The sequence below is a fragment of the Stigmatopora argus genome, chromosome 4 (assembly GCF_051989625.1).
Source record: "Stigmatopora argus isolate UIUO_Sarg chromosome 4, RoL_Sarg_1.0, whole genome shotgun sequence".
NCBI classification, from domain to species: Eukaryota; Metazoa; Chordata; class Actinopteri; order Syngnathiformes; family Syngnathidae; genus Stigmatopora; species Stigmatopora argus.
The window spans coordinates 22,143,992-22,170,850 of NC_135390.1; the positions used below are offsets into that span (position 1 = coordinate 22,143,992).

The following is a 26,859-nucleotide window of genomic DNA, read 5'->3' on the forward strand; positions in this document are numbered from 1 at the left end:
ATATGTTTGGAATATGAACTTAAAGACGTTTTAGCGTCATGAGGTCAAAGGTCGAAAAAGTGAGAAAAGGAGTTAAGAATGAAAATGGGATTGTTGTTAAATTGGAAGGATATGTTTGTTATTTTCAACAGGTCATGACATTTTGGATGATGAGGTCAAAGGTTTGTTCTCATGAAAAATGTGCACTAACAGGTCATGGTTTGTTTTTGCTCAAATTATAGCTGCTACTCAAGCTATGGGATCTGATGTCCTAGTTGGCCTTATGGCATACTGCCCTGAAAAACTTGGAAGTTAAGCAGGATTGACCCAGGTTAGTATTTGGATGGGAGACTACCTTACCACCTGGCTGTAACTTACTCTTATGTTACCAAGTGTGACAGTTAGCCTGTGAGAAGCAGTGGCATCTATCATTCACACTACTTCTATTGGAGGGTCGTGGCTTAACTGGTTAGTGCGTCGCCCTCGGAAGCATGGAGCTCTGGCTGCGTGGGTTCAAATCCCCATTCGGTATACCTTTTTGTTTATCTCTTTGTGCCCTAAACCCATGTCAAATTTTTTTTTTTAACTTAAACTATTGGGGGCTCCGCCGGCTGAGCGGTTAGAGCATTAGCCTCTGAGATCCAGGGTCGTGGGTTCGCATCCCGGTCACAACCGGAAACAAAAATCTTGGTTCCCTCCCGCCAAAGGCGGGAGGGAACCAAGTGTGTTGATCACCTGGTCCCCTCCCGCCGAAGGCAGGAGGGGACCAAGTGTGTTGGTCACCTGGTCCCCTCCCGCCGAAGGCGGGAGGGGACCAACACACCTGGTCCCCTCCCGCCTTCGGCGGGAGGGGACCAACACACTTGGTCCCCTCCCGCCTTCGGCGGGAGGGGACCAAGTGTCTTAATGTCCATGTGTTTTGGGACCAAAACATTTGGTCCCATTGCACCTCTGGCGGGAGGCAATCAAGATTTTTGTTTCCAGTTATTGACCAGGATTCGAACCCAGGACCCTGGCTCTCAGAGGCTAATGCTCTAACCACTCAGCCAGTGGAGCCCACAATAGTTCAAGTAAAAAAAAAAAAATTGACATGGGTTTAGGGCACAAAGAGATAAACAAAAAGGTATACCGAATGGGGATTTGAACCCACGCAGCCAGAGCTCCATGCTTCCGAGGGCGACGCACTAACCAGTTAAGCCACGACCCTCCAATAGAAGTAGTGTGAATGATAGATGCCACTGCTTCTCACAGGCTAACTGTCACACTTGGTAACATAAGAGTAAGTTGGAGTTGCCAGGCGATCGATCAGTCGGTGGGTTGGTCTCCCATCCAAATACTAACCTGGGCCGACCCTGCTTAACTTTTTCAGTTTTTCAGGGCAGTATGCCATTAGGCCAACGAGGACATCAGATCCCATATTTAGAGTCGCACCTATAATTGTAGGAAAAGCAAAGTTTTAGCAGTTTATTGCACATTGTTCATTGAGTTTGGCCCGCAAATAGTATTATCTGTATTCATTTCCCAATCAACAAAAAGACATAAATAAGAAGAGGCCAGCGTTTGGATTAAAAGCAGTGAACATTTATAATAATTCTCCTGATAATTTACACATTTGGACATTTATTTGCACATAAATAAAACAATTTGTAAACCAACCAGCATGTAAACAAACACAGACGCACGCAACTCGTGGGTGGAGTTAAAGCTAGAAGAACGACGGACGAGATGCTTTTTGGTCAGAGTGGGCGGGGCCTGGGGCTCGGCTCGGAACGTCTGCCGCCGTCGATGGCGGCAGACGGTGAGTTGATCAAAGATTTTTCTTTTTCACATTCTTTCTAAGACACAAAACTTTGGTTTGTTATTCACAATTCGAGAATTTTTTTTTAAAAAAAATGCATTAAAACTCCAAGAAAATAATCTAATTTGACATGAAAATGAATTGAAATGAACAATTAAAAATTGTATTGAAAACAACTAAAGTTGAACTAAGAATGATTTTGGGTTTTCAAAGGAAATAACGTGACATTTCAAAGTCATTGAAATAAAGGGAACTAATCAAAATTTAAATGAATGATAACATCTCATTGAAAATAAAATCAGACAGCAAATTAAATAGAATCAAAATTGAAATGGATCAAATTAAAAAATGAAAGCTAATTGTCAAATTCAATAGATTAATAATTTTAAAAAATCGGATCAAAATTAAAATAACAAAAATTAAAAAGAGCCAATGAATGTTTAAATTAAACAAAAAAGTGAGAATTGGAGATAAACAAAATGAATGTTCAAAATTAAGCTCAATTAAGATTAAAATTGATTGGAAAGTTAAAAAAAAAAGGAAAACTAATGATTGAAAATAAATTGTTCAAAATTAATCAAGAACAAAATAAAAGGAAAATCAAATTTAAAATGAAATGGAAATAAAAATGGACAAAAAAATGTCCATCAAAAAAAATAAAAAATACAAATAAATTAAAGTTTTTCCAGCTTTGGACATTTGCAACTTTGGTTTGGAGTGTCACACAATATTACAAAAAAAAAAAACTTGGGAATCACAAAATTGATAACATTCGAGTAAAAAAAAAAAAAGGAACAACTTCCCTTTGATAAATTCCTGCAATTTTTAAATGTGTTCCACTTTGGTTTCTCGGCTGACTTTGTGCACCATCCTTCCTTCCTTCCTTCCTTCCTTCTTTCCTTCCAAATGAAAATCAAATGTGACAATACAAAAAAAAACAAAAAGAACAAATAAATAAAAGTCCATTGTTCACATTCTTCCTTCTTTTGGGGGAAGTCAACTTTGGTTTGGAAGTAAGTCATCATCCATAAAAACAAAATAGACAAAAAAACAAAAACACGTGCTACATGTTGACCGGCCGCATTCCATTTTCATTTCTTCTTCTTCCCTAAGTAGCCAAAGAACAAATAAATAGAAAAAAAAGTTCCATCTTTAGCCTTTTTCCCCATCACTCACACACACACAAACTCTGAGGTAACTGTTGTGACACACATACATACACACACACTCACACACACACACTTGCCCTTTGTTCCTGTTTTTTCAATCATTGACCGCCATTGACGGAGAAAAGAGGCTTTCAAAAAAATGGGCCATTTTCCCTCTTTAGCGCGTTGTCATTCCACCGCCCGACCACTGGGGGCGCTCAAACATAAGAAATCCATCTGCTTCTCGTCTTTTTTTTCAGTTTTTTTTCGACCTCTGCTTGTATTTGATTCAAAAGGTGAATTTTGGTCTTCCGGCAATTGGATTGGACATCTGATAGTGACTTTAAAATGAGTACGTAACACATTGCGTCGATGAAAAATGAAAAAATGTTCCCTTCTTAGCTATTCAATTTGACGTGGATCGCCGTCATTGGCGGTGAATGACTTTCAGGGACAAATGGCGGCGGAATGGTGCGGCCGGTCGGCCCTGAAGAATGTTCTGGAAATAAATTAAAAGTAGAGGCGTGGGTGGAAATGAAGACCTTTGGATTGTCAAATTTCAGCCCTGAGTAGCGAGTCCCCGAAGTGGGGATGGGGGGGGCGGGGCCCTGCCCTCACGGCTCCGCCTCCTGCTTGACGGCCAGCCCGTGGCGCGCCTTGATGACGGAGGCGTGGCGGCGGGCGGCCCCCAGAACCTGCTTCTCCAGCACGGCGTCCAATTCGGCGCCGCCCCGGAGTCGCTCCAGCTGTTCGGCGTGCTCGCTCAGGTCGAAGCGTTCGATTTCCTCGTTGGCGCGCCGCAGCTCGTCGGGGGAGGCGGCCACGCCGCCGCCGCCGGGGGCGGGGCAGTAGCCCTTGAGGTGGAGGCGCAGGCTGCACAGGTGGATGTAGTGGCGCTGGCAATGCGGGCACTTGTGCGGGCGCTCGCGCGAGTGCAGACGCTTGTGGAGTTTGAGGTGGACAAATTGCGTGAACTTGGCCGGGCAGAGTTTGCAGTGGTACGGCTTCTCGCCCGAGTGCAGGCGCAGGTGCGTCTTCAGGTTGCTGGTGCTGCTGAAGCGCTTGTGGCACACCTGAACAACACAAACATCCAATCAGACCTCGACTTAGCCTGTGCTTCAGGTTACCAAACGCAAAAATCAAACAACAATTCCTGTACGCCACTACCTCTACTTAAAAAATGAACTAAGTCCAAAGGTTTTTTTGTAAGTAGAAGTATCAAACAATTCCTGTATGTCGCTACCTCTACTTACGAACTGCTTCCAAAGGGTTTTTTGTAAGTAGAAGCATTATCAAACAACAGTTCCTGTATGCCGTTACCTCTACTTACAAAATGAACTGCTTCCAGAGAGTTTTGTAAGTAGAAGCATTATCAAACAATTCCTGTATGCTGCTACCTCTACTTACGAACTGCTTCAAAACAACAATTCCTGTATGCCACTACCTCTACTTACAAAATAAACTGCTTCCAAATCCTGAAGCTATAATCTTACATTTTACATATATATGATCATTAATATGTATTGTCCCTTTATTAAATAAACTCAACCTTTTTCACCAATATAGCATTAACAATTCACATTTTTAAGTGTATTTCTTTGAGAGTCCATTTAAAATGTAAACCAAAAAATACACGTCCAGGTTAGCGAAGAGCCATAAGCACCCATTTAAAGAGACACGTGGCTTGCGATAGGTTCCCAAACCCCGTTTTAGTATGATTAGCATGATTCGTTCCACAATCCTAAATACTAGCCAATATAAACCCTTTGGTAACGAGCGAAAAACAGTGTATTCACTCTTCTGAGGACATTTCAGGTACAAATATGACCGTTTTACTCCAATTAGCATGATTTGTTCCGTGATCTTTAATACTGACCCCGATATAACCCCTTTCGAAACGATCGAAAAACAGTGTATTCACTCTTCTGAGGAAATTTCTGGTGAAAATACAAAGCGATTTTCCGCAGAAACGGCTGCGGAAAGCCCTCAAGTTAGCGCGTGTTCTCTCTGACATGATTTTAGCTGACTCATCCGAGCCGGCGCTACTTTCTTTCTTTCTTTGGGTTGCATTTTCCACGGCGGTCGTTACCTGGCACTCGTGCGGTTTCTCCCCCGTGTGGACCAGGTAGTGTTTCTGCAGGTGGGCCAGCTGCGTGAAGCCCTTGTTGCACGTCTGACATTTGAAGGGTCGCTCGCCGCTGTGGACGCGGAGGTGGACCTGAAAGTGGGTCACCGGGTTCAAAATAAGGAGAGGAGGACATCTAAAAAAAAACGTAGCCTAGCATTTTAGCTTGCAACTAGTTCGCGCAACTCTTTTGGACTGACTGCCCATCTTATTTAAAAACAAAAAAACCTAATTTTCAACATCGCTTCTCCTCAGCAGGGTCGCGGGGGTGCTGGAGCCTATCCCGGCAGACTCTGGGAAAAAGGCGCACAACACCCTAGAATGGTCGCCTGTCAGTTATATCCTATTTTTAAGCCAATACAATTCATTTTTTTCATTTTAAACACCGCTTCTCCTTGTCAGGGTCGCGGGGGTGCTGGAGCCTATCCCGGCAGACTCTCGGGAAAAAGGCGCACAACACCCTAGAATGGTGCCCTGTCAGATATATCATATTTTTAAGCCAGTACAATTCATTACTTCCTTTTCAACAGCGCTTCTCCTTGTAAGGGTCGCGGGGGTGCTGGACTATACCCTAAACTGGTCGCCAGACCGTCCGGGCATATTTTCATTCGATTCATTCAGTTTCCGTACCACTTAGGGTCGCGCGGGGTGTTGGGAGTCTATCCTGACAGACTCTGGGAAAAATAACTACACCCAGGATTGGTCGCCAGCCAGCAATTGCATATTTTTGGATCAGTCAATTTAATTCTGTCACTTTTTTTAACACTGTTTCTCCTTGTCAGGGTTGCGGGGCGCTGGAGCTTATCTCAGCAGACTATAACCTAAACTGGTCACTAGTCCTTCCAGACGTATTTTTATCGATTTAAGGTTTTGTAGCTGCTTCATGGCCGCCGCCGCCTTAAAATAGTTATAAAAGCACGCGTGGATTGCGCTCACCTTAAGATTGGACAGCTGGCCGAAGGTCTTGGTGCACACGTTGCACTCGTACTTGATCTTCCCGTTGTGCTTCTTCAAGGGGTAAGGCAGCGCCTTGTAGCCCGCCGTGCCCACGCCCACCCCCCGCTTGGCCTTGGCCGGCTCCGCCTCCTCGTCCGAGTCGCAGCGTTTGCCGGACCCCCGCTCGGCCACGGCGGCGGCGCCGTAGGGTCGCCGCGCCGCCGCCCTCTCCTTGAGGGAGGCCGAGAAGGCGCCGCCGGCGCTCGGCGGGAGGAGTTCGGGCGCCGGCCGGCTGGCCTCCGCCGCCAGGAAGCGGCGCCCGGCCGCCTCGGAGGGCAGAAGGGCCGGCAGGTAGAGCGGGTACATCCCGGGGTAGACGGGGGGCGCGTAGTGATGCGGCAGGAGGTAGCGGGAGTACGGCGCCCCCGCGGCGTAGAAGGGCGACAGCGCGCCGGCCGACGGCGGCGAGTAGCCGGGGAAGGGCGCCAATCCGTACGGGCTCCCCCGGGGGCTGCTTTCCGGGCTGGGCGTGGCCGAGGAGCGCTCGCCGGGGGAACGCGGGTAGCCCGTGGGGAGGAAATCCTCCGGGTGCGCCCTGAGGGCCGCCGCCGGGTACAGCGCCCGCGGGTACAGGGGCCGATCGGGGCTGTAGGCGCAGCGCGGGCGGGTGGCCTCGCTTTTGGGGGCGTCGCGCAGGATGGACAGGACGCTGTGCTCCCGCTTGGGGGGTCGGGGGGCGGGGACGGAGGGCGGCAACGCCGGCGCCGGCGAGGGCTCCGACGCCCGATGCTGCTTGGCCTCCAACAGCGATTGTTCTGCAAAAAAATGGGTTACTTTTTAAGTGAGATCCAGTGACAGGCTAAGCTAAGCACGTTAAGCTAGCAAAAAGAGCACCACAATAGTCCCATGTGTGTGACAGCGTAGGCATGGCTGAATGGTTCCAAAAAAAGAAGTAGCCGAAAGAAGTCAGGCTAACAGAACAAGGAAAATTGTAAAAACATGAAAGTAAAAAGTATAAAGTACAAAGTAAAGTAAAAAGGGATTTATTATGAAATATCTTAATGTTCCCATTGACTTTGATTTGCTTTGTACTTTTTGCTTTGTTGTTCTGCGACCTTTGACTGTACTGTCTAACTTAGAACTATGCCTTTTTCTTGTTACTGTCACAATGAATAAAGTTATCCAATCCAATTTCTTGTTCTCAGATCTGATCCTAAAGTTTTTAAAAAAGTTTTTAACTACCATTTTTGTGCATTTTGATACATTTGTCTTGCAAATATTCCCACAATATTATTTAGAGAGTTAAGAAATAAGTTTTAAGTGAGTTCAATAGCATCTACCATTGCATATTAGCATTAAGCTAGCCCTAATTGGACTCTTATCGCCGTCCAATGATTGACGCGAGAGCAAGATGGCCACCACGGTTCAAGAGTGACGCAACGTGTGTGTCCCGGCGCACACGCAAATGGGCGAGCGAGCGAGTGAGCGAGTGAATGAGTGAGTGAGTGAGGCGTCGGTGAGTAAACAAGGAGGTTATCAGCAAGTCTTCCTCCTCCTCTTAAAGCTAAACAAACATGGCCGCCATCTTGGAGATTTCAATCTGTCAGCGGTTCAGACAGGAAGTTCAAGAGGGGGCAGGGACACACACACACACACACACACACACACACACACTCACACACACTTGTTTATATACGGTAGATGAGTGTTTAACTCTTTTTAGTACATACACTACTAATTGAAATCAAAGTAGTCTTTCTTTCTAATCTTTTTTTAGTATGAATATACACTATTATAAAAGATGTTTTTTATCTTTGATAGGTTTATTAATAGGTATACTTTAATATAATATAAACAATACTAATACAAGACTATTTTACAATTTACCACACATTTAGACGTGGAAAAAAATGAGTAAAAAAAAACTATTTTTGTGATAATTTTTTTTTTTTTTAATCTCAATGTCACCATCCAATGACGAGCGGGTGGGAAGGACTTACTGAGTTTGTGCACCACCAGTTCCCCGGAGGGCGGGTAGCGCAGTCGTCGCGCGTAGTCGCGGCAGTACCACACCAGCAGCTCGGCGCCGGCGGGCACCGGCCGCACCGTGTAGAAGTAAACGTCGGAGCCGTTCTGGCACGCCGCCGCGTTCTGCTCGGCCGCCGTGCGGGCCGGGTTGACGTAGCGCATCCAGTTGGAGCGCCCCTCGTCAAGACCGTCCACGAAATGCCGGAAGTCGCCGTCGGCGTAGATCTAAAAAAAGACGCGAAACATTGGCGTTACAAACTCGATAAAATGTGTTATTTCTACAAATAATTTCCTTTTTTTCAATAGCTCATTCTTGCCAAGAACTAAAAAAAACAGCCAATCGATGATGACCACTTTTTGGGTTTTCGCTAACACACTGTTTGAAACAATTGATGAAAATGTGAGCGCGCTACTTTCAAAATAATGGCGCGTTTTGACAAGGTGCGAAATGCCAAACGTATTTAGGACAGGAAGTTGTGTTTCAAAATGAATCGTTGAACTGACAAATGTCAAAAATAGTATTTTGTAATAAAGACTATTTTTCATAAAGTTTCAAATAGTTCATTCTCAGAAAAGTGCCAAATTTGTTGATTTTGTTGATGAATCCAGATTTTTTTTCCACTAAAATCTTGCGCAAATAGTTTTTTTCAAGAATAAAATACAAAATTTTCAAAATAAAAAAAAAGTATTTGGCTATTATTTGACAAACTTTCCCCAATAAGCCCCTCCCCCTCCCAAAAAAATGATGGGTTATCTCATGAGAACATAGCCAAGAGGCGCTTCATTTGTTTTGTTGCGCGACGCTTCCTGTGACCTCATTTCCTTCCCCGAAAGCGAGACTTCCTGCGCGTCGCGTCAGAGGACGGAAGGCTCGGTCGGTCGGGACGCTCACCCGCCAGAAATACTTGCGGTCGGCGTCCTTGGGCACGCTTTGGGCCGTGTAGATTTGGCCCACCAGGGGTCCGAAGCGGGTTCCTTTGGGGATGTACTCGCGGCTGCATACGCCCACCACCTACAAAAACAACAACAAAAACAGACTTAAATTACTATTTATTCTTAAAAAAAAAGAAAAAAGTTTGAAGAACAAATAATTATAAATAAGAAGAAACAGGGGGAAAGTCACAAAAATATGTGAAATGATTAATAAAAAATGTTGAATCAAGATATATTTAAATTTTAACAAAGAAATGGGAAAACAAAAGTACAGAAAATAAAATATATTCAAAAAAAACCAGGGAAAATCTAAAGCAAAATTTCAAACCCAATTCTTAAAATAAGTTGCTCTTATTTTGGCAGCCGTTGATGACTCGTAAAAAACAAGTGTATTGTCAAAAAATCTTTTTTTTTACAATACAGTAATCCCTCGAATATCGCGGTTAATGTAGACCAAACATGGCCGCCATAATTGAAAAATCGCAAAAAAGTGTCACTCCTACCAAAAAATAACATTTCTATTTTTTTTACTTTTTCCGCTTACGAGTTTTATAGCGTGGATTTTCAATTTTTATGAACTTTTAATGTAAAAATAAAATAAAATAATTAATAGCAGGAAAAAAACGCAAAGTAATGAATTTGCGATAATCAAGGGATTACTGTTTTTTTTTTTTTTTACATTTCTTCTCAAAAGAGTACCTTTTATTGTTTAAACGCTAGACTGGCTGGTGTAAAGTGTTTAGTGCGTCGGCCTCGCAGTTTTAGGGCTGTGGGTTCGATTCCCAGGTGGGCCCTCACTGTAGTGTGGAGTTTTGCATGTTCTCCTCGGGCTTGTGTGGGTTTTCTCCAAGTACTTCAGTGTCCTCCCACATCCCATAACATGCTAGCTAGGCTAATTGTAGGCTAAATTGGTTGTTTGCCTGGTGCCCGTAGTTGCCGGGGAACTTTGATGACCATCAAAGACACTTAAAGACTTAACAGAGGTGAAAAATGAGGGCGTCAAGAACCCCCATTGCGGTCAAAAGTTGGTATGGATTATTTCATCAGGAACTTTCTTGTCCGCAGGAAGCTTAGCGTTGATAGCAAACGACAACTAAAATGGGCGGGGGTTTTTTATGGGCGGGGCAAATAGTGTTTTTGTTTTCTTCTTGGATTTATAAGCGAATTTATCAAGAACTGTTGCAATCATCTTGCCATTTTTGTTTAGTTTTGTTTTGTTTTGATGGTCTTACCTCTTTGCCGTCAGCCGCGTGTTTGAACATGAGGTTCCGGGGCAGCGAGGCACGGGCCCTGACGCCATCGCCGACGGCGCCGGCGTCCGTCCCGGCCTCCCGCGCCGTATCCTTGACGATGTAGGTGCACTTCTCCTCGAAGTCGGCCTCCGTCCAGCGGCTCATGTCCGCCTCGGTCTCGGCGTCGGCGTCGGCGTCCGGGGAGGCCGACGCCATCTTGGCATCGTCCCGCTCCACGGCGTGCGCCCCCTCACTGGTCAACATGGCCGAGCTTTGAGAGGTCGCCTGTGGGGGGGGGGGACAAATGTTTGTCAGTTAGTCACTCGCTCACGTCAAAATTCAACTCTTTAGCCACCAACGACAAAGAGATACATCCAAAAACTGTGTTCGATCATCCTTCGGTCGTCAATTTAAATGACTGGACTATCGCTCAAGTGGGAGGGTCGGCAGCAAATGAACGTTATGGCTGTCGAGCTGCCCACTTAAAAAAAAAAAGGAAAAAAAATCCGAAAAAAGCTCGCACAAGAAGCTTGAGTCCATGCTACATTTTCTTGCAGTTCTCAGGTTGGACACCAGGTGGAGTTAACCATTTACATGCTGTCTTTACATTAATTCCAATGAATGGAGGAAACTGTATGATTTCAGTATGTTTGTTTTAAATGAACAAATGTATTTTTTTTATTTTAAAAATCCAATTTGATAACGAGCTATTTTGCTTTAAAAAAATATTTTACTTTTTTTGCGCTTATGGAACATTTTTGCTTCCAGTAGTGTAAGTTAATGTGTCCATATTAAAAATTAAAACATAAAATGTTTAATCACGATGAATTGCAAGGTTAACTTCATTATCATTATTATTTTTATAGTACAAAAAATTGATTATTTTCATGTTATAAATATTAAATCCATTTCAACTGGGAAAGCTGGCAGTGAATATTGACATTTCACTGCCATTGACGGCAATAGACGTCCAATTAAATTTGACTGGTGGGGGGGGCTGAAATTTTAATATAATAATATAATATGACCTTATTCTCATAATATTACAACTTATTTCTTGTATTATTGCAACTTTTTTTTTCTCATAGTAATTTTGACTTTAATTTCGTCATGTTACAACGTGTGACTACTCATTATTAATGATGTAATAATAATAATAAAAAAGAAGAGGGAGCTGCTTGGAATTCCAAAATGATGCCAAAAGAAATGAGCAAGAATATTTGCTGTCTCATTCAGCAAAACAACAATAATTCTCTCATTTCAAATGGAATGACACGTTGGTTTCCTGTTTTTTAACTTCCTAATTTTGTGATTTTGGACCAAAAAAAGTGAGCATTTTTCTCTTTGTAAGAAATGAGATATTACAAAGCTTAAAAAGGTCTCCATAAGCATTTTTCCTTTGTGATATTACATTAATATAATATTTTTAAGTGCATATAGCCCAACTTGACCCTTAAAAACACCCACATTTGGCTTTTTAAAAGAATTTTGAAACTGTGGAATCGCAAAAAACAGCAACAAAAAAACACTAGTCAATATATGTCATATATTAAAATTAGAGTTGTCTTATTTTGTTTGCTATAGAGCAAATGATTTTTTTTATAGCAAATTGAGTTCATTTTAGATTAAAAAAACTAAAGTGCACTTTTTGATCATTTCATGAGAAAAAAATATATTCAAATCAGCCTTAAAAGACAACTTTTTCCCCCTAAATTCCAAATTAAGTGTATTTTCCTCAGCATCAAAATGAGAAAAGCAAAACCAAGTCATTTAGTCGAGAAAAACAAAAACACATTTTAAGCCTAAAACGCAAACGCAGTACGAGTTATGACAACTTTAAAAGCCAATAAAACATCACTTTTTAGCCTTCCAAACATTTTTTAAAGATCCAATTGTGTGCTTTTCATTTTGCCATCTCACCTTTTCTAACTATACTCAAGAAAACATAAAAAACCCACATCCATCCATCATTTAGTATTTTCAAAAGCGAATTTCATGCATTTATTTTCCCTCAAATAAAACACGATCCTAAAGCAGGAATAGTTATTTGTTTTTAAACACATTTCCAACCACAAATTTATCATTTGGGCCAATTTTCAACCTTTTTTGCCCCCCAAAAACACAAACATAACTTAAATATCATTTTTTTAAACCCACCCACCCATTTTCCAACAACAAACATCCTTGCAACCAAAATAAAATCAATCAAAATATTCAATTTCCTATCATTTCCCTGCTTATTTTTTTCTATTTCCCAACAGTTAACCATTAACCATTTCTAGCCCAAACCACAAAATAATTCCCAGCAAATAAAAATGATTTAAACTCCACCCATTACAAGAGCAATACATAAAAAAATATTCCTATGATACCCTCACCAAAGGTAAAATTTCCCATGCACTTATCCAATTTAATATTCCGTTATTCAACAAAAAAACAGCTAAAAACATCTAAAAGCGTAACGCACTCAAATATGAATTTCTATTCAATAATGCGCACTTTTACAGTATTCCATCTTTTCTCAAAAACGGCAAAAGACAAGCAAAAAAAAAACATTTGACACATTTAAATCCGTCAAGTTCTTAATTGGAAAAGTGTTTTAAGCCCCCCCAAAAATGCAAAAGGTACAATTAACGCACTCAAATGTTAATTTCTACTCAATAATGCGCACTTTTACCATATTTTCTAATCTAATCAAAGACATTAAAAAAAAGACTTTTGAAAGGATGGGACAAAAAAATGGAAACCGTCAATTTGTCGTAATTAGAAAAGGGTTTTAAGCCCCCCAAAAATATGCAAAAAAAGAATTAACATACTCAAATAGTCGTTTCCAAAAATGCATTTTTAGTTTTCCATCTTTACTAATTCTAAAAAAGACGCAAAAAAAGCCTTTTGAAAGTAGCCTTTTTTTACATATATAAGTTCATTAACATGAATAATTTAATCAATATGTTCTGTCCCTTATTAAATAAACTCAAGTTTGTTGCTCTGACATCTTAATTAGAAAAAAAATGTTTGAAACCCCCCCTAAAAAATGTAAAAGAAACAAAAAAACACCCCTAAATGTTAGTATCTATCCAATAAAGCACACTTTTTCAGTCCCTAATAAATATGCAAAAAGCCTTTTAAAAGCGGGCAAAAAAAAGTTTGTTACTCGGACGTCTTAATCTATGTTTTATTTTGACGGGAAAAGGTGTTTAAAAAAAGGCAAAAGCGCGCCGCAAAGTGAGTGAAAAAGAAGAAGAAGAAGAAAGTTAAATCCAAAGTATTTACCGAGGGGCTTTGGTCCCATCCGCACATAAGGACGTCCGGTCTGGTGTGGTGGGGGTGGGGGTCTTGGTTCTGTGGATCTCCGCGTTACGCTGGCTTCTGGGCTGTGTGAGGGGGGGGACAGGTGCGCTCCGGCCGACCCGCGACGGCGCTCTCCTCTGGGTACTCCGCTCGAGTGCTGCTTGCTTTGCTTTGGTCGTGTGAGAGACGGCGGCACGCAGACGGCCGCTATGTGCTGGAGGAGTGGGCCACAGGCCACGCCCACTCGGGCTAAGACACGCCTGGAGGTGAAGAGGACACGCCTCCTCCGCTGGAAAAGAAAACACACACACACACACACACGGGAGGAATTGAGTCGACAGGTTACGTTGGAGTCGCTGGCTGCCATTGACGCGGATAGACGGCCAATATATTTGATTGGTTCTTTCTTTTTTGGAGTAAAAAAGTTTGTTGTTAGCGATTCGTGGGTGACAGTGTGTGCTTCATTGTTTTTGTGTCTGTGATTTTTTATTGACTTTTGCTAGGTTTTTATTTTTTTTTATTTTTTTTTAATGTGATTTTTTATTAACCTATTTTAGCTTTTTATTGCTTGTACTTAGTATTATTTTTCCTGAAATTATTTTAAATATATTTTGGCACTCCATCCATTTTTATGTATTATTTGTGCTTGTAGTTGAATTAAAAAAATATTTTATGGCCTCAAATTGATTTTTTTAACCTTATTTTTTGTTTTATTGCATCCATTATTATTGCTTTTTTTGTTTCATTAATTTCATTATTATTAGACTTTTAATTTACAATATTATTATTAAGTTGAAGAGCGCTACGTCTTTTTATCCTAACTTTTGAAATTATTATTATTATTTTTTTCAAACAGTTTTTTTGTGCTTTCTCATTGATACTTTTATTCTTTATTTCGTTCCAATTGGACTTTTTTAAAGAGTAATTTATCATTAAATTTGATTTTGGTTTGTTTAGTAATCTCTTATTGTATTGAGTTGGGATGAGTTTTTTGAAGGGTGCTTTAGTGTGTGTTGGGGGGAAGTATTGAGTCACAACCAAGTGGTGTGACAGGAAACCCCGGGCCCCCCCTTAATTCTTCCCCAGGAAGTCCCATTAGCACCTGTAGGGGGCAGCACTGCTCCTGAAGGCCTGTCATGCCTCATCTCACTTTGTCTCAAGCCAACTTTCCCCGTCTTTCGCGTCACGACATTATCCAAGAAGGAAAAGCGCATAAAAAAATACAAATGTAGAATCCGCCGCTGCCACCGACCCTCCCGCTGCCAACGGGTTGGACAGCTAGTGGAGACAAACTCGTTTAAAACCTTTTTTTAAGAGCGACGTGTGGTCGGAGGCCCGTTTTGTCCAAGCGTGTTCCTCATTGGAGGAGATGACACATGAACACACGGGATGAATGGAAACGGAAATGGAAACCAGAAGTGGACAAAAAATAGAAAGGACGGACGGACGGACGGACGGACGGACGAATGCGATCAAGTCCAGAATAAATTCATTCCACGTTAACACGTGTAAAATATTATCAAGTTGACTGCAATGTGAAGACAAGGAATTCACCACTGCCAGAAATTGAGGAGATGATTATTGGCTGAAAAAGCATCTTATCCAACCAGAATTGACATTTTTTTTCTTAGGCTATTTTATTTTGAATTAAACAAATACAAGAGTTCAAATAAAGATTATTTTTCTTCTTTAAATTAAATCCTTCCAAGGAAAATGTTTCAGGATATTCCCCTTTTTTGTTTGTTGGAAAAAGGTAAATAAATAAGGCGGCTTAGTGGGGAAGTGGTTAGCGCGTCGGCCTCGCCGTTTTGAGGTCGAGGGTTTGATCCCATGTGGGTCCTGTGGAGTTAGCATGTTCTCCGCCATGTTCTTGTGTGGGTTTTGTCTGGGTACTTCCTTCCACATCCCCAAAACATGCATAATTTTATGCTAAGATCTTACTAGCTATGATTGGTTGTCCTTTGCCTCCTCGTGCCCTGCGATTGGCTGGCCACGAATTCAGGATGTTCCCCGCCTACAGTTGGCTGGGGTTAGCTCCAGCACCTCCTGCGACCCTTGTGAGGAAAATGTGTCAATTAAATATCAAACTAAATGAAAAATAAATGTAAATAAAAAAACAAATGATATCAATATAAATATAAAACCAAATAATATCAATATAAATATAAAACCAAATGATATCAATATAAATATAAAACCAAATGATATCAATATAAATTTAGAACCAAATGAGTTAACAAAAACAAGTTTTAAAAAAATTGAAAACATAAATAACCCAAAACTATGATGATAAAAATGCTAGGTAAAAATAAAACTCACCCAAGAAATTAACTAAAAATGGACTAACTGATGTCAAGTCAGCGAAAGCCTTACAAAAGGAAAGCGAACATTCCCCTTTTAAAGCGTCCCCCCACCCAGTCGCCATCCTTCCCAGTCCATGCGTCCGCCCCCTCCCAAACCCCCCTACCACCACCCCTCAGGTGATCCCCTTCATGGCAAACATGTTAATTGCGGCCCACAGGCCATTTGATGCCCGGCCAAACGAGTGCGAAGGACGACCCATTGTGCGCTTCTTCTTCTTCTTCTTTTGTGTGTTTTTCTGCGCACTTCAATTGCGCCTGTGCGGATAGCAGGACTTAATCCCTCAATGGAGAAGCCATTAGGGAGAATTAAGCGGGTTAGAGCGGCCATGATCCCCCCCCCCCCCCCAAAACCAATGGCAAAGGAACGCCGCCCCCCCCCCTAATCTGGCCAATCCGCCCCCGCTGTAGCGCACACACACACACACACACAAATGTCAACAGATGGCACAAAAGCCGAGTAAACTTGAGCGAGAAGCCCACCGGACGCCGACAACAAACAGCCCCCCGACCCCCAACCGCCTCGCCAATTGGACTCTCCAATTAGGCTAATCTGCGTCCCGGGCACGCGAGCCAAGCCGCGCAACAGACGCGCACGCTTCCCCGAACGGAAACGGCGATATTTTGAACTGGGATCGTTCAAACGGATTGGACGGCCGGGGCCGATAATGGCAGTTACTGTCACTTGAGAAGAACAAATGCTATTTGAGAGGGAAAAAAGTGATATCCATCATAATAGGATACCTGTAAACGGTCGGAAAGGGCTTGAAATTGGGCAGGAAGTCGGCCATTTTGAAGCAGTGGTTGCCCCATGGAAAGGTATTGGAAATTTTTGTTTAAAAATCAGCCCCAGACACCCGTTGCACCAATCCAGACCAAAGTTGGTGGACATATCTATTTAAACAGGGCGCACAAAAAAGCCTCTTGGACCCATGCCTGAAACCGAACGCAGAGTCAGCCATTTTGGTTCAAAGCACTACGTTTGGGTCAATTCTTCATTCATGCTAACTGGAATGACTTAAAAAAAAAAATCTGATCCAGACCAAAGTTGGTGGACATGTCTATGATAACAGGGCGCACAAAAAAGCCTCTTGGACCCAAACCTGAAACCGAACGCAGAGTCAGCCATTTTGGTTCAAAGCACAACATTTGGGTCAATTCTTCATTCATGCTAACTGGAATGACTTAAAAAAAAATCCGATCCAGACAAAAAATGGTGGACATGTCTATGATAACAGGGCGCACAAAAAAGCCTCTTGGACCCATGCCTGAAACCGAACGCGGAGTCAGCCATTTTGGTTCAAAGCACAACGGTTGGGTCAATTCTTCATTCGTGCTAACTGGAACAACTTAAAAAAAACCCGATCCAGACCAAAAATGGTGGACATGTCTATGATAACAGGGCGCACAAAAAAGTCTCTTGGACCCATGCCTGAAACCGAACACGGAGTCAGCCATTTAGGTTCAAAGCCCTACATTTGGGTCAATTAAAAAAAATCAACCACAGACACCAGTTTGACCAATCAAACATAATCGCAAAAGTCTCCAAAAACTGAACCAAACAAGAAAATCAGCCATCTTGCTTTTCCTTACCAACAACTTTCAAGGCAAATTATCTCCTTCCCCAAATGGTGAAAATCCCACCACTCGGGCTTTTCAAGGACGGCCTACGAAATGAGGCCGCTATGCTAACAGCCGTGGTTGGCTAATAATATATTTTGGACACGGATGTCACAAGCGCACACCCGTGAAAAAGACGTCGAGAAGGACAGACATGCCGACGACGCTCATCTCTCCTCACTCCAGCGCAGACAAAACAGAAGCTTCCCGTACGCTACCCGCACGTAAACACCTCCCGTAAATAACCCACGATGACTCAGAGCGCACACACAAACACACCCCCACAGAAAAGAATGGTACCATCAGTCGGTGTACGTGTCAAACTTTAAATGACAAAACTAACGTGCATACCATTTTTTAAAAAACTTTTGGGCTAATAGATATTATGGGCTTGCGTGGGTTTTCTCCGGGTACTCTGTTTCCCCCCCACGTCCTAAAAACAATCAAGCTAGGCTAATTATATGCTAAATGACTCCCTGGTATGATTGGCTGGCCACCAAAGGGTGTCCAAATTGAGCTGGGATCGACTCCAGCACCCCTGGCGACCCCTGGTAAGCATTTCAGAAAATGAATGAATGAAAAAATATATATTAGACCATATCTCATGTGTGTGTGTATGATTGAGTGCCCAGAAAAGAACACACACACACGAGCGCGCACACACGAGCGCGTACACCCAATATGCAAATGAGCGGGTTGGCGCACGTTGGCCCGAGCGCACCTTAATATTGTCAAGTGAGCAATCAAGCCTTTTGTACTTTCACTAACGCAATCAAGACACGTGCATTGGCACATGCAAATCTGGAGTTCACGAAAAGGACAAGACAGGACACGCATGCAAATTGGACTTTTTTTTTTTTTTTGCGCTAACATGAAAATGAGATATTTTAGTCACACAAGTGAATTTCCCGACTACAAGATGAATCATGTTTCATTCAATCGAACCCATTGTGTGATAGCACGTTTAATGTCAACGAAGCCCCCACCAAATCCATTGATTTATCACTCTAACACGCAAGAGACATCTCTATCGGCGGCCATTATTTTTAATCAAAAAAGAAAATAGGAAATGATGAGGAAAAGGCCCAAAAAGGACAGGAAATGACATTCAAAATCAGGAAGTGGTGTTGAAATGCCCCCAAATCAGCAGGAAGTTTCCTAAAATAAATAGGAAGTGACCCAAAATTGCCCCAAAAACGATGATATTTGACCAAATATTAAAGGGAAGTGACCGGGAAATTCTCCAAAATAAAAGAAATTGCGGCAAATTTCTCCAGTTTCTTTTGGAATATCATTTACCAGATACTGACACATTGTAGTGAGTAACATAACAACATAAACTTCCAGTTTAACCCTTTCTACAGCAGCACATGATTATTTTTGGTTATTAAAAAAAATAAAATTACAATAAGGCTCATCTAGGCCACAAAATCAATATTTGCTATTTGAGTAGTTCCTAATAATTTTTTATTATGTATCATTATATCTCATCTCATTTTCGGAACCAGTTTATCCTCACTAGGGTTGCGGGCGGGGGGTGCTGGAGCCACACAGGTGGACTGACCTGGATTTGAACCCACCGTGAGGCCTACACGCGAAACACTCACCCACCGGGCCGGGCTGGCTTATGTATCAATATTTTAATATAAATTGTAATGAATAAATAAAAGGCTAAACGTGTATATTATAATATGAATATCATAAATCATATAAAAAAAATAAAAAAATCTAATACGTAGTAATAATTGATCATACTAGGGTTGAAGTAAATACTTTTTTTTTAAAGTGAGGGTCAAAGGTCAAAAGTGTCAACTTTACAATGGGAATTGAAAGGCATAATTCACTGCCTGCCATTGACAAGATTAGACGTCCGACTCGTTTAAACCGGAACGTTGGCTCGTTGGCCCCTCCCATTCCAAACGGATCGGACGTCCGGCGCCGTCAAAGTCTAACCGTCAAATCGGACGGAAAGTGGGTCACCGAAGCCAACTTCTGTCGCCCCAACTGACAAATGCGCGGGTGCGTCTTACTCAAGGTCGGGCAGGCGCGTGCACGCATGCAAAAAAGCCGCCACCGATCCTCCGACGAATCGGCATTTCCGATAAAAATCTGGTCGCCGTTCCCGATTCACCCCGGCCGGCCCACCATTCGTCTTTGTCGCTTTATTTACGCGAGTGGCGTTCCGCCGCATTAAGCGCTCTTCCTGTGTGTGTGCGCGCCCAGTGAGTGAGTGGTCATTAGGGGGTTAAATGGGCCCCGTTGTCCGGGGCGGCGCGCCGATTAGCCCGGGACGGGGCTGCCGGCCGGGCACCTGCCACCACGGGCCCGGCCCTCATCCATCAACGCTGACCCCCCGCGACCCCCCGGACAGCGCTTTTGCCTCCGGGACGGCGGAGGGGGGCGGGGCCGGCTTTGGCGCTGTGGATGCTCCTTCGCCCGCTGACCGGTTACACCCTTAACACCCTTGACACCTCCCCTAGAGCGGCAGGCCGCCGCCCACCCGGCGCCGGGATTAGCCGCTCGGGCCTCTGCTGGTTGGGTGACCCCGACGAATGACCCAAATTGGGTTAAATGTTGCTGTTATTGCTTTTTTTTAACCGGTTGTGGGTGGGGCCAACAGACAATGGAGATCCCGTGTTGAGTCACGGGGTAACTCTAACCCCCCCCCCCAACCCAGTGAATCTGTTAACTTTTTAATTGTTTGGGTCATTTAAAAACCTAAATATCATTTTTTTGACATTATTATATCTTGTTTTTTTATTTTTTCTGGACAAACAAATAAATTTTTCATAGAAAACTAATAGAATTTTAGAAATAATAAAGTGGGACATTAACTGGTCACTTCCTGTTCATTTTGGGACATTCACGGGTCACTTCCTGTTCATATTGTTCACTTTAGATTTTTTTTACCCAACAAATGACTCCCAATTGGGTTAAATCTTGCTCTAATTGCTTTTCCCCTCGTAGGAGGCGGAGCCAAAAGACAACCAAGATCACCTATTGACAAACAAATACATTTTTCATATAAAACTAATACAATTTCAGAAATAGTAAAATGGGACATTAACTGGTCACTTCCTGTGTATTTTGGAACATTAACTGGTCACTTCCTGTTCATTTTGGTTACTTTAGATTTTTTTTACCCAACAAATGACTCAAAATTGGGTTCAGTCTTGCTCTAATTGCTTTGTCCCTCGTTGGAGGCGGAGCCAAAAGACAAAAGATCACCTATTGACATACTGGGACTTGAAAACAAGTCGAGACATGATTGGTTAACGAGTTACCAGTTGGTTCATTTTATATACATATAGAGTGGGTTGGCAGAGCGGTCAGCATGTCGGCCTCGCACTTCTGGGGCCGAGGGTTCGATCCCAGGTGAATTCTCACTGTATAGAGTTTGCTCGTTCTCCCTGGGCTTGCGTGTGGGTTTTTCCCTTTACTCCGGTTGCCTCCCACATCCCAAAAACATGCATGCTAAGCTAACTGTACGCTAAGTGAGTATCGCAGAAGGAACGAATAGTGCATATGATTATTTTCTGGACCAGGATTGACAGAAAAGTGGACCTACCGCCCCAAAATGGCTTGGTGGTGTGGGATCGGAGCGAGGGTCCTCACCCTGGTGTCAACCCGGCCGATCCAGAGCCACGGTGACCCATCGACCCGAGGGCCAAGCGGCCCCTTGGCGCCACTTAAGGAAAGAAAGAAGAAGAAGAAAAAATCAAAATGCTGAGCACGACTGTCACCTCCACGAACCGGACGGACCTCATTAAATGGCCGCTCGAGGACGTTTGACGAGTCAACAAGAAGTTCAAACATGGCGTTTTATCAACACAACTTCTTTGAGATGATACAAATTGGCCTGTAAAAACCTCAACAAGAATGTGTTTAAAGAATCATAATTTTGTTTTATTATTTTGGAACAAATCAATTAGATTTTGGGAACGTTTTTTATGATGTTAGAAATTAATGAATAAATAAATCACTCATTTTACCCTAAATATCCATGCAAGAAATCCCAGTTTGCAAATATTGTTCAAAAAAAATGACGAAAAATCATTTGACTTCATAATTTTGTAACCATTGTGAGAACTTTGACGAAGCAGGTTTAAAAAACACATTTTATGAAAGGTACTTCTTTATAAAACTAAAAATTGTTTTAAAAATTTAAATGTTTTGTAAATGTTCATGCAACGAAGCCCATATTTACAAATCTTGTTAAAAAAATGAAGAATCATACATTCATTTTGAGAACTTTGACGAGTTTAGGTTTAAAAATCACTTTTTATAATTGGTATCTCTTTATAAATGATCTCAATAAACGACGCTCATTTTCTTTCAACTCGCCGATTTACATTTTTATATAAAAATGAAGAATCATAATTTCATTTCATTATTTCCGACCAACTTTGACGAATCAACAAAACAAGACGTTCACAAATAGTGTTCGTGAACAATACTTTTTTACAATGTTGGAAATTATCTAAAAAAAATTATTATAATAATAAACAATAAACATTTCCATTTCCCGGTTAAAAGTTTGCCAAACATGTGTTTGGCATGACGCCCGCCGCCAACTCCAGACAAAACGTAAAAATCAATAAAAATTTAATCACGCCCCCCCCTCTCTCACCCCGTCCAAAAGCCAAGCTGTTGACCACGAGTGCGATTAATAACAATATGAATAACAATACCTTCAAATTAAACACGTGTTCGCTCGATTACGTAATTAGGGCAAACGGCAGCGGGGGGTCCCAGTCTTTGCTCGGACGCAAAGAATACGCGGGGCAGTTTTTGCTACGGGCAATGTGGGCGACCGCCATGGGCGCCATCTATTTGGGGGCGCACGAGAACCCTCCTCCTAATTTTATTTCAGTTATATTACCAGTTTTCCAAATCTTTTTTTGAGTGGATAGCGCGTCGACCTCAACGTTTTGGGGTCTTGGGTTCAATCCTCACTGTGTGGAGTTTGCATATTGTCCCCGGGCTCTCATGGCTTTTCTCCGGGTAATCCTCCACAGATTTCTCCCACATCCCGGGAAAAAAATCCATGCTAGGCTAATTGTCCGCTAATTTCCCCCTTGCTATGAGTGCCCTGCGATTGGCTGGCGACCGATTCAGGGTGTCCCCCCACCTGGGCGAGGCTCTAGCACCCCCGCGACCCTTTTTTGGGGTAAAACGATACTACATGAAGGCGTATAATTGATCAAATAATATTGTGCTGGTATATACTGTGTGTGTGGGTGTGTTTTCTCGGCTCAGGCGGCTAAATTAGCCCATGCGCTAACGTATTGGGTAACGCTAACCCAGTGACCCGCTAGCCTTGAAAAGTGAAATGGATTTACTACTCTTTCACCTTTTTACCCCGCGATTGCTTCATCGTTGTTTCCTCACCTATATCCCCCCGCCCCCTCCTCCCCTTAGCCCCTCCCCCTTTGTGTGTATGCAGTCCATTACACAAGCACTTTAGCGCTAGCCGGCTTCTTTCTCCCCAAGGCCGACAACAAACGCACGTGTACGTACACACGCCTACACGCCCTCTTTACGCCATCTCGATAACACGCGACGGTAGATAACGTACGTTGGACTGGCCGAAAAAGTGCGGGTGTGGATGTTTTTTGTGTGTGTTTAATTTAAGGTAAAGTGGGACACTTGGGAGGACAAAGATGACTTGTGTGTCTATGGAGGACGCTGCTAGACACGCTTAATATGTAGGGGTGGGGCGATATATTAAAATGATGATGTATCGTGATATTTTGCATCCTAAAAGGTTATGGATATGCTTTTTGATACAGTTGTCCCTCGTTATAACGCGGTTTAATTTTCGTGGATTTTTTACAGCGTAATTTTACAAGTGTCTGTTTTGTTTTTGTTTCATTTTTTACAGTGCATTGTGTTCTGGGTCCTGATTGGCTAAGGGACTGTAGACCACTGTGAATTAATCATTTCTCTTTTACAGTACAAAATGGATTCAAAACGAAGTATAATTATCCCTCTGTTAGCGCAATTTAGAACAGAAATGGCCGCGATAATCGAAAAATCGCAAAGTAGGGTCACCTCTATTTAAAAAAATATAGTTTTTTTTAATTCCGCTTAAAAGTTTCAGCATGGATTTTCAAATTGTTATCAACTTAAAAAAATAAAATAAAATTAATTTAGTAGCACGAGTTTCAGCGTGGATTTTAACATTTTTATGAACTTTAAAAAAATGTTTTTAAATAATTAATAGCAGTAAAAAAAAATCGCAAAGTAGTGAATTCGCGATAAACGAGGGATTACTGTACTCGTGAGTCACAATTAATCTTTCCTGGTGCGTCCAACTAAATCCGTTAGTTCTAAAATCCATTATAATAATCTGGAGGAAAAGCTCCATATTTTTATTTCTCAAACATATGTTTGGACTTGAAACCAAAACATGGATTTATTTTTCTAAGACGGTTTGAACTTTGAGTGTTTAACAGTGCTCAAACATTTATTATGTATCATCGAAATCAAAATATGAATAAATTCCAGTACCAAGGCGGTCTTTCTACATATTTTTTGGACTTATTTTTGGAACCTAAGCCCTGCCATAAACTATAAATATCATTTTTCAACAGTTGTCACTTAAAAAAAAACGGAACGGACCGGTCGCTAGCACAATTCTCGACATACGGTCCAATTGTGCGTACGTTGGCACGGACGCCAACACGTGTACGTCCGGGAATTGTCGAGCTCGGGCAAGCACCGAGAAATCAGTCACCTGGCTCAGCCGTGACCCTAACGACGATAAAAGCCATTTCGTGTTCCAACCTGATTCATTGCGTCGATTTCCCAGAGCGGTCCCCATTTAGTCGTTTGGCGCCCATCCGAGCCCGGTCCGACCAGTCGGTTGAGTCCACGCCTGATTTTGGGAATTCCGAAGCCTGAACAAAAGGAGAGAAAAAAAGAGTGCTTCCTTTTCAAAAGGTCTAAAAAAGACAACAAAGCTCGTCTTGATGTCATCAAATTCATTGTTAGTTACATGCAAATCCATCGACTCCGCCCACTTTTGGATGGCGTTCAGGTACGAAAAACCGCGGCGTGTGCCGCTGTTCCGACCAGTCGGGCGACTTTGTCAATCTCGTGTTGTCATGATTACGGTAAGCCCTCGTTTATAGCGGTTCATTGGTTCCCAGACCTGCCGCGATAGGTCAATAGCCGCCATGTTAGGACAGTGCTTTTATGGTCTTTATTTCATAATATTTGGACTTTTAAATCCCTTTCTGTAGTATTAATCAACGCCCGGAATTAGACACTGCCCCCTAGTGGTGAGAAATCATCTCTAATTGCGTTTTTCCCACTCATTTCACGTTTGAATTATTGTTCCTACAAAGGATATTCAATTTTTTTATTTTGGGGAAATTTCCTTGGTTGCAGTAGCAAGACAGACATAGAAGACATTGTAGACCTAGGTAAAAAAAAACTGGCGCCAGACACAGAAAGTCCACATAACTGAATACACAGTAATCCCTCGAATATCGCGGTTAATGCAGAGCAGACATGGCCGCCATAGACGAAAAACTGCAAAATAGGATCACCCCTATTTTAACTACATATACAGTACTCCGTTTTCACGTACTACTAATAGGAGTGACCCTACTTTGCGTTTTTTTCGATTATCGCGGCCATGTCTGGTCTACATTATCTGCAATATTCGAGGGATTACTCTGTTTTCAGGTATGTGGACTTTCTATGTGTGGCTCCAGTTTTTTCACCTAGGTCTACAATGTCTTCTGTGTATTTTTCCCCTTGAGTGCTGAGTCCTAGTAGCAAGACTGGCTTCGGCTTCCGAGTTTCAGTGTGGATTTTCACATTTTTATGAACTTAAAAAAACAATAGTAATGAAAAAAAATTGTAAAAAAAAAAAAAACTTCCTCAGAAAAAAATCCACAATGTAGTGAAGCCGCGATATTCGAGGGATTACTGTATTTGGCTGTGGTTCTAGAATCCCCAAAAAATCTTGACATTCAAAATGAATCGGACGTCTAGCGCCCTCAATGGCGGCAAGCGAGCAAACTTTTTGGGTCGTAAAATAAAGCGGTCGGGTCCACGTGAGTTGGACGCCCCCAGAGAGAGTGTCCCGAGAGGAGGTAGGAAGCTAAAACCCAATCCGACAGGAGAGAGTAAAACCCTGATAAATCCCAGCTGGGCTAATAGACTTCCGGGACGGGAATGGGACGGGACCACCCCCCAACCCCCCCCGAAAGCTTTCCATCACATCCATCGTCCCACACGCACTTGCATTACTTTGATGAGGTGAGCGCGCTGGCGCTGATCTGTTTTGCGTAAAGATCAGACGAGGGGGCTCGTGGGCACGACGGAAGTGGAAGCAAAAAGCCACACAGCTTGAAGAGCAAAAGAAAGGAAAGGAAAGGAAAGGAAAGGAGGGCCGGCCGGCGTCAGGATAAAAAAAAAAACGCCTTCGTGTCGGTCGGGCTTTCCCGCAAATGGCCCCCGCGCCGCTTTTTACTGGGGGGCCAAAATTGGGTGCTCATCTTTGTCCTCATGAAAAGATGGCGCCGGAAAAAGTCGGACATTTTTCTTTGGAGGATTTATCAGTAGTGGTGACCTTTGTAAATATTTTAAAAAATATATAACCGAGGGAGATAAAATTTACTGGACATGTCGGTCATAATATATGATATAAAAAAATTATACACAAAATACATGTACATCTGTGTGTATGTGTTTATGTATATTTATATATGTATGTATATCTATATATATTTTTTTGTATTTTTTAGCAACACGCTTATTTATTTATATATTTATATTATAAATATTATATTTATATTATATAAATCATATTTATTTATATATCTACATTATATTTATTTATATTATTTATATTATATATACCATATTTATTTATTTATTTTATATATATTATATTTATTTATATTATATATATTATATTTATTTATTTATATATTTATATTATATACATTATATTCATTTATTTATATATTTATATTACATATATTATATGTATTTATTAATTAACTTATTTACGTCTAAAATGTCTTTTTCTGTGTCTGTATTCTCACCCTCTTGCTACTGTGACAATGAAATTGACCTCATATGGGATGAATAAAGTTATCTCATCTAATAATAAGACGCTTGGAAAAGTCTCTAGAACTCATGACTGAACGTGAAAGGGAAGTCGGCCATTTTGTTTGGAGTCAACTACTTTTGGCGAAGTTATCAGTAGTGGTGACCGTTGGAAACATATTTTTAAAAATTCAGCCCCCGAACACCCGTTTCACTGAGGGAGATAACATTTGGTGGACAAAAAGTCTGATATTTTTCATGGGCCTGCCTGCGCACCCACACCTCAAAAGTGGAAAGTAAGCCACGTCCAAGTCAGCTATTTTACATTAAAACATTTTCA

The 26,859-nt window shown here is 42.1% G+C and overlaps 1 protein-coding gene across 3 annotated transcripts in view; it reads right to left on the bottom strand.

Annotated features, from left to right (window-relative positions):
- Positions 1-3,336: 3,336 nt before the first annotated feature.
- prdm1a (PR domain containing 1a, with ZNF domain) overlaps positions 3,337-26,859 on the bottom strand; it is a 59,896-nt gene continuing 36,373 nt past the window's right edge. Inside the window, exons 6-14 of one of the 3 annotated variants that reach the window (XM_077599082.1) lie at positions 24,240-24,352; positions 21,019-21,138; positions 13,453-13,759; positions 10,180-10,464; positions 8,907-9,026; positions 7,987-8,239; positions 5,987-6,801; positions 5,015-5,143; positions 3,337-3,998 (exon numbers count right to left, since the gene is read on the bottom strand). In XM_077599082.1, the coding sequence (XP_077455208.1) occupies positions 3,540-3,998; positions 5,015-5,143; positions 5,987-6,801; positions 7,987-8,239; positions 8,907-9,026; positions 10,180-10,464; positions 13,453-13,479 (2,088 nt within the window). In that variant the 5' untranslated portion in view covers positions 13,480-13,759; positions 21,019-21,138; positions 24,240-24,352 and the 3' untranslated portion in view covers positions 3,337-3,539. Of the gene's footprint in view, positions 3,999-5,014; positions 5,144-5,986; positions 6,802-7,986; positions 8,240-8,906; positions 9,027-10,179; positions 10,465-13,452; positions 13,802-21,018; positions 21,139-24,189; positions 24,353-26,859 lie in introns of those variants that run through there. The other 2 variants (XM_077599083.1, XM_077599084.1) reach the window with 2 other exon arrangements.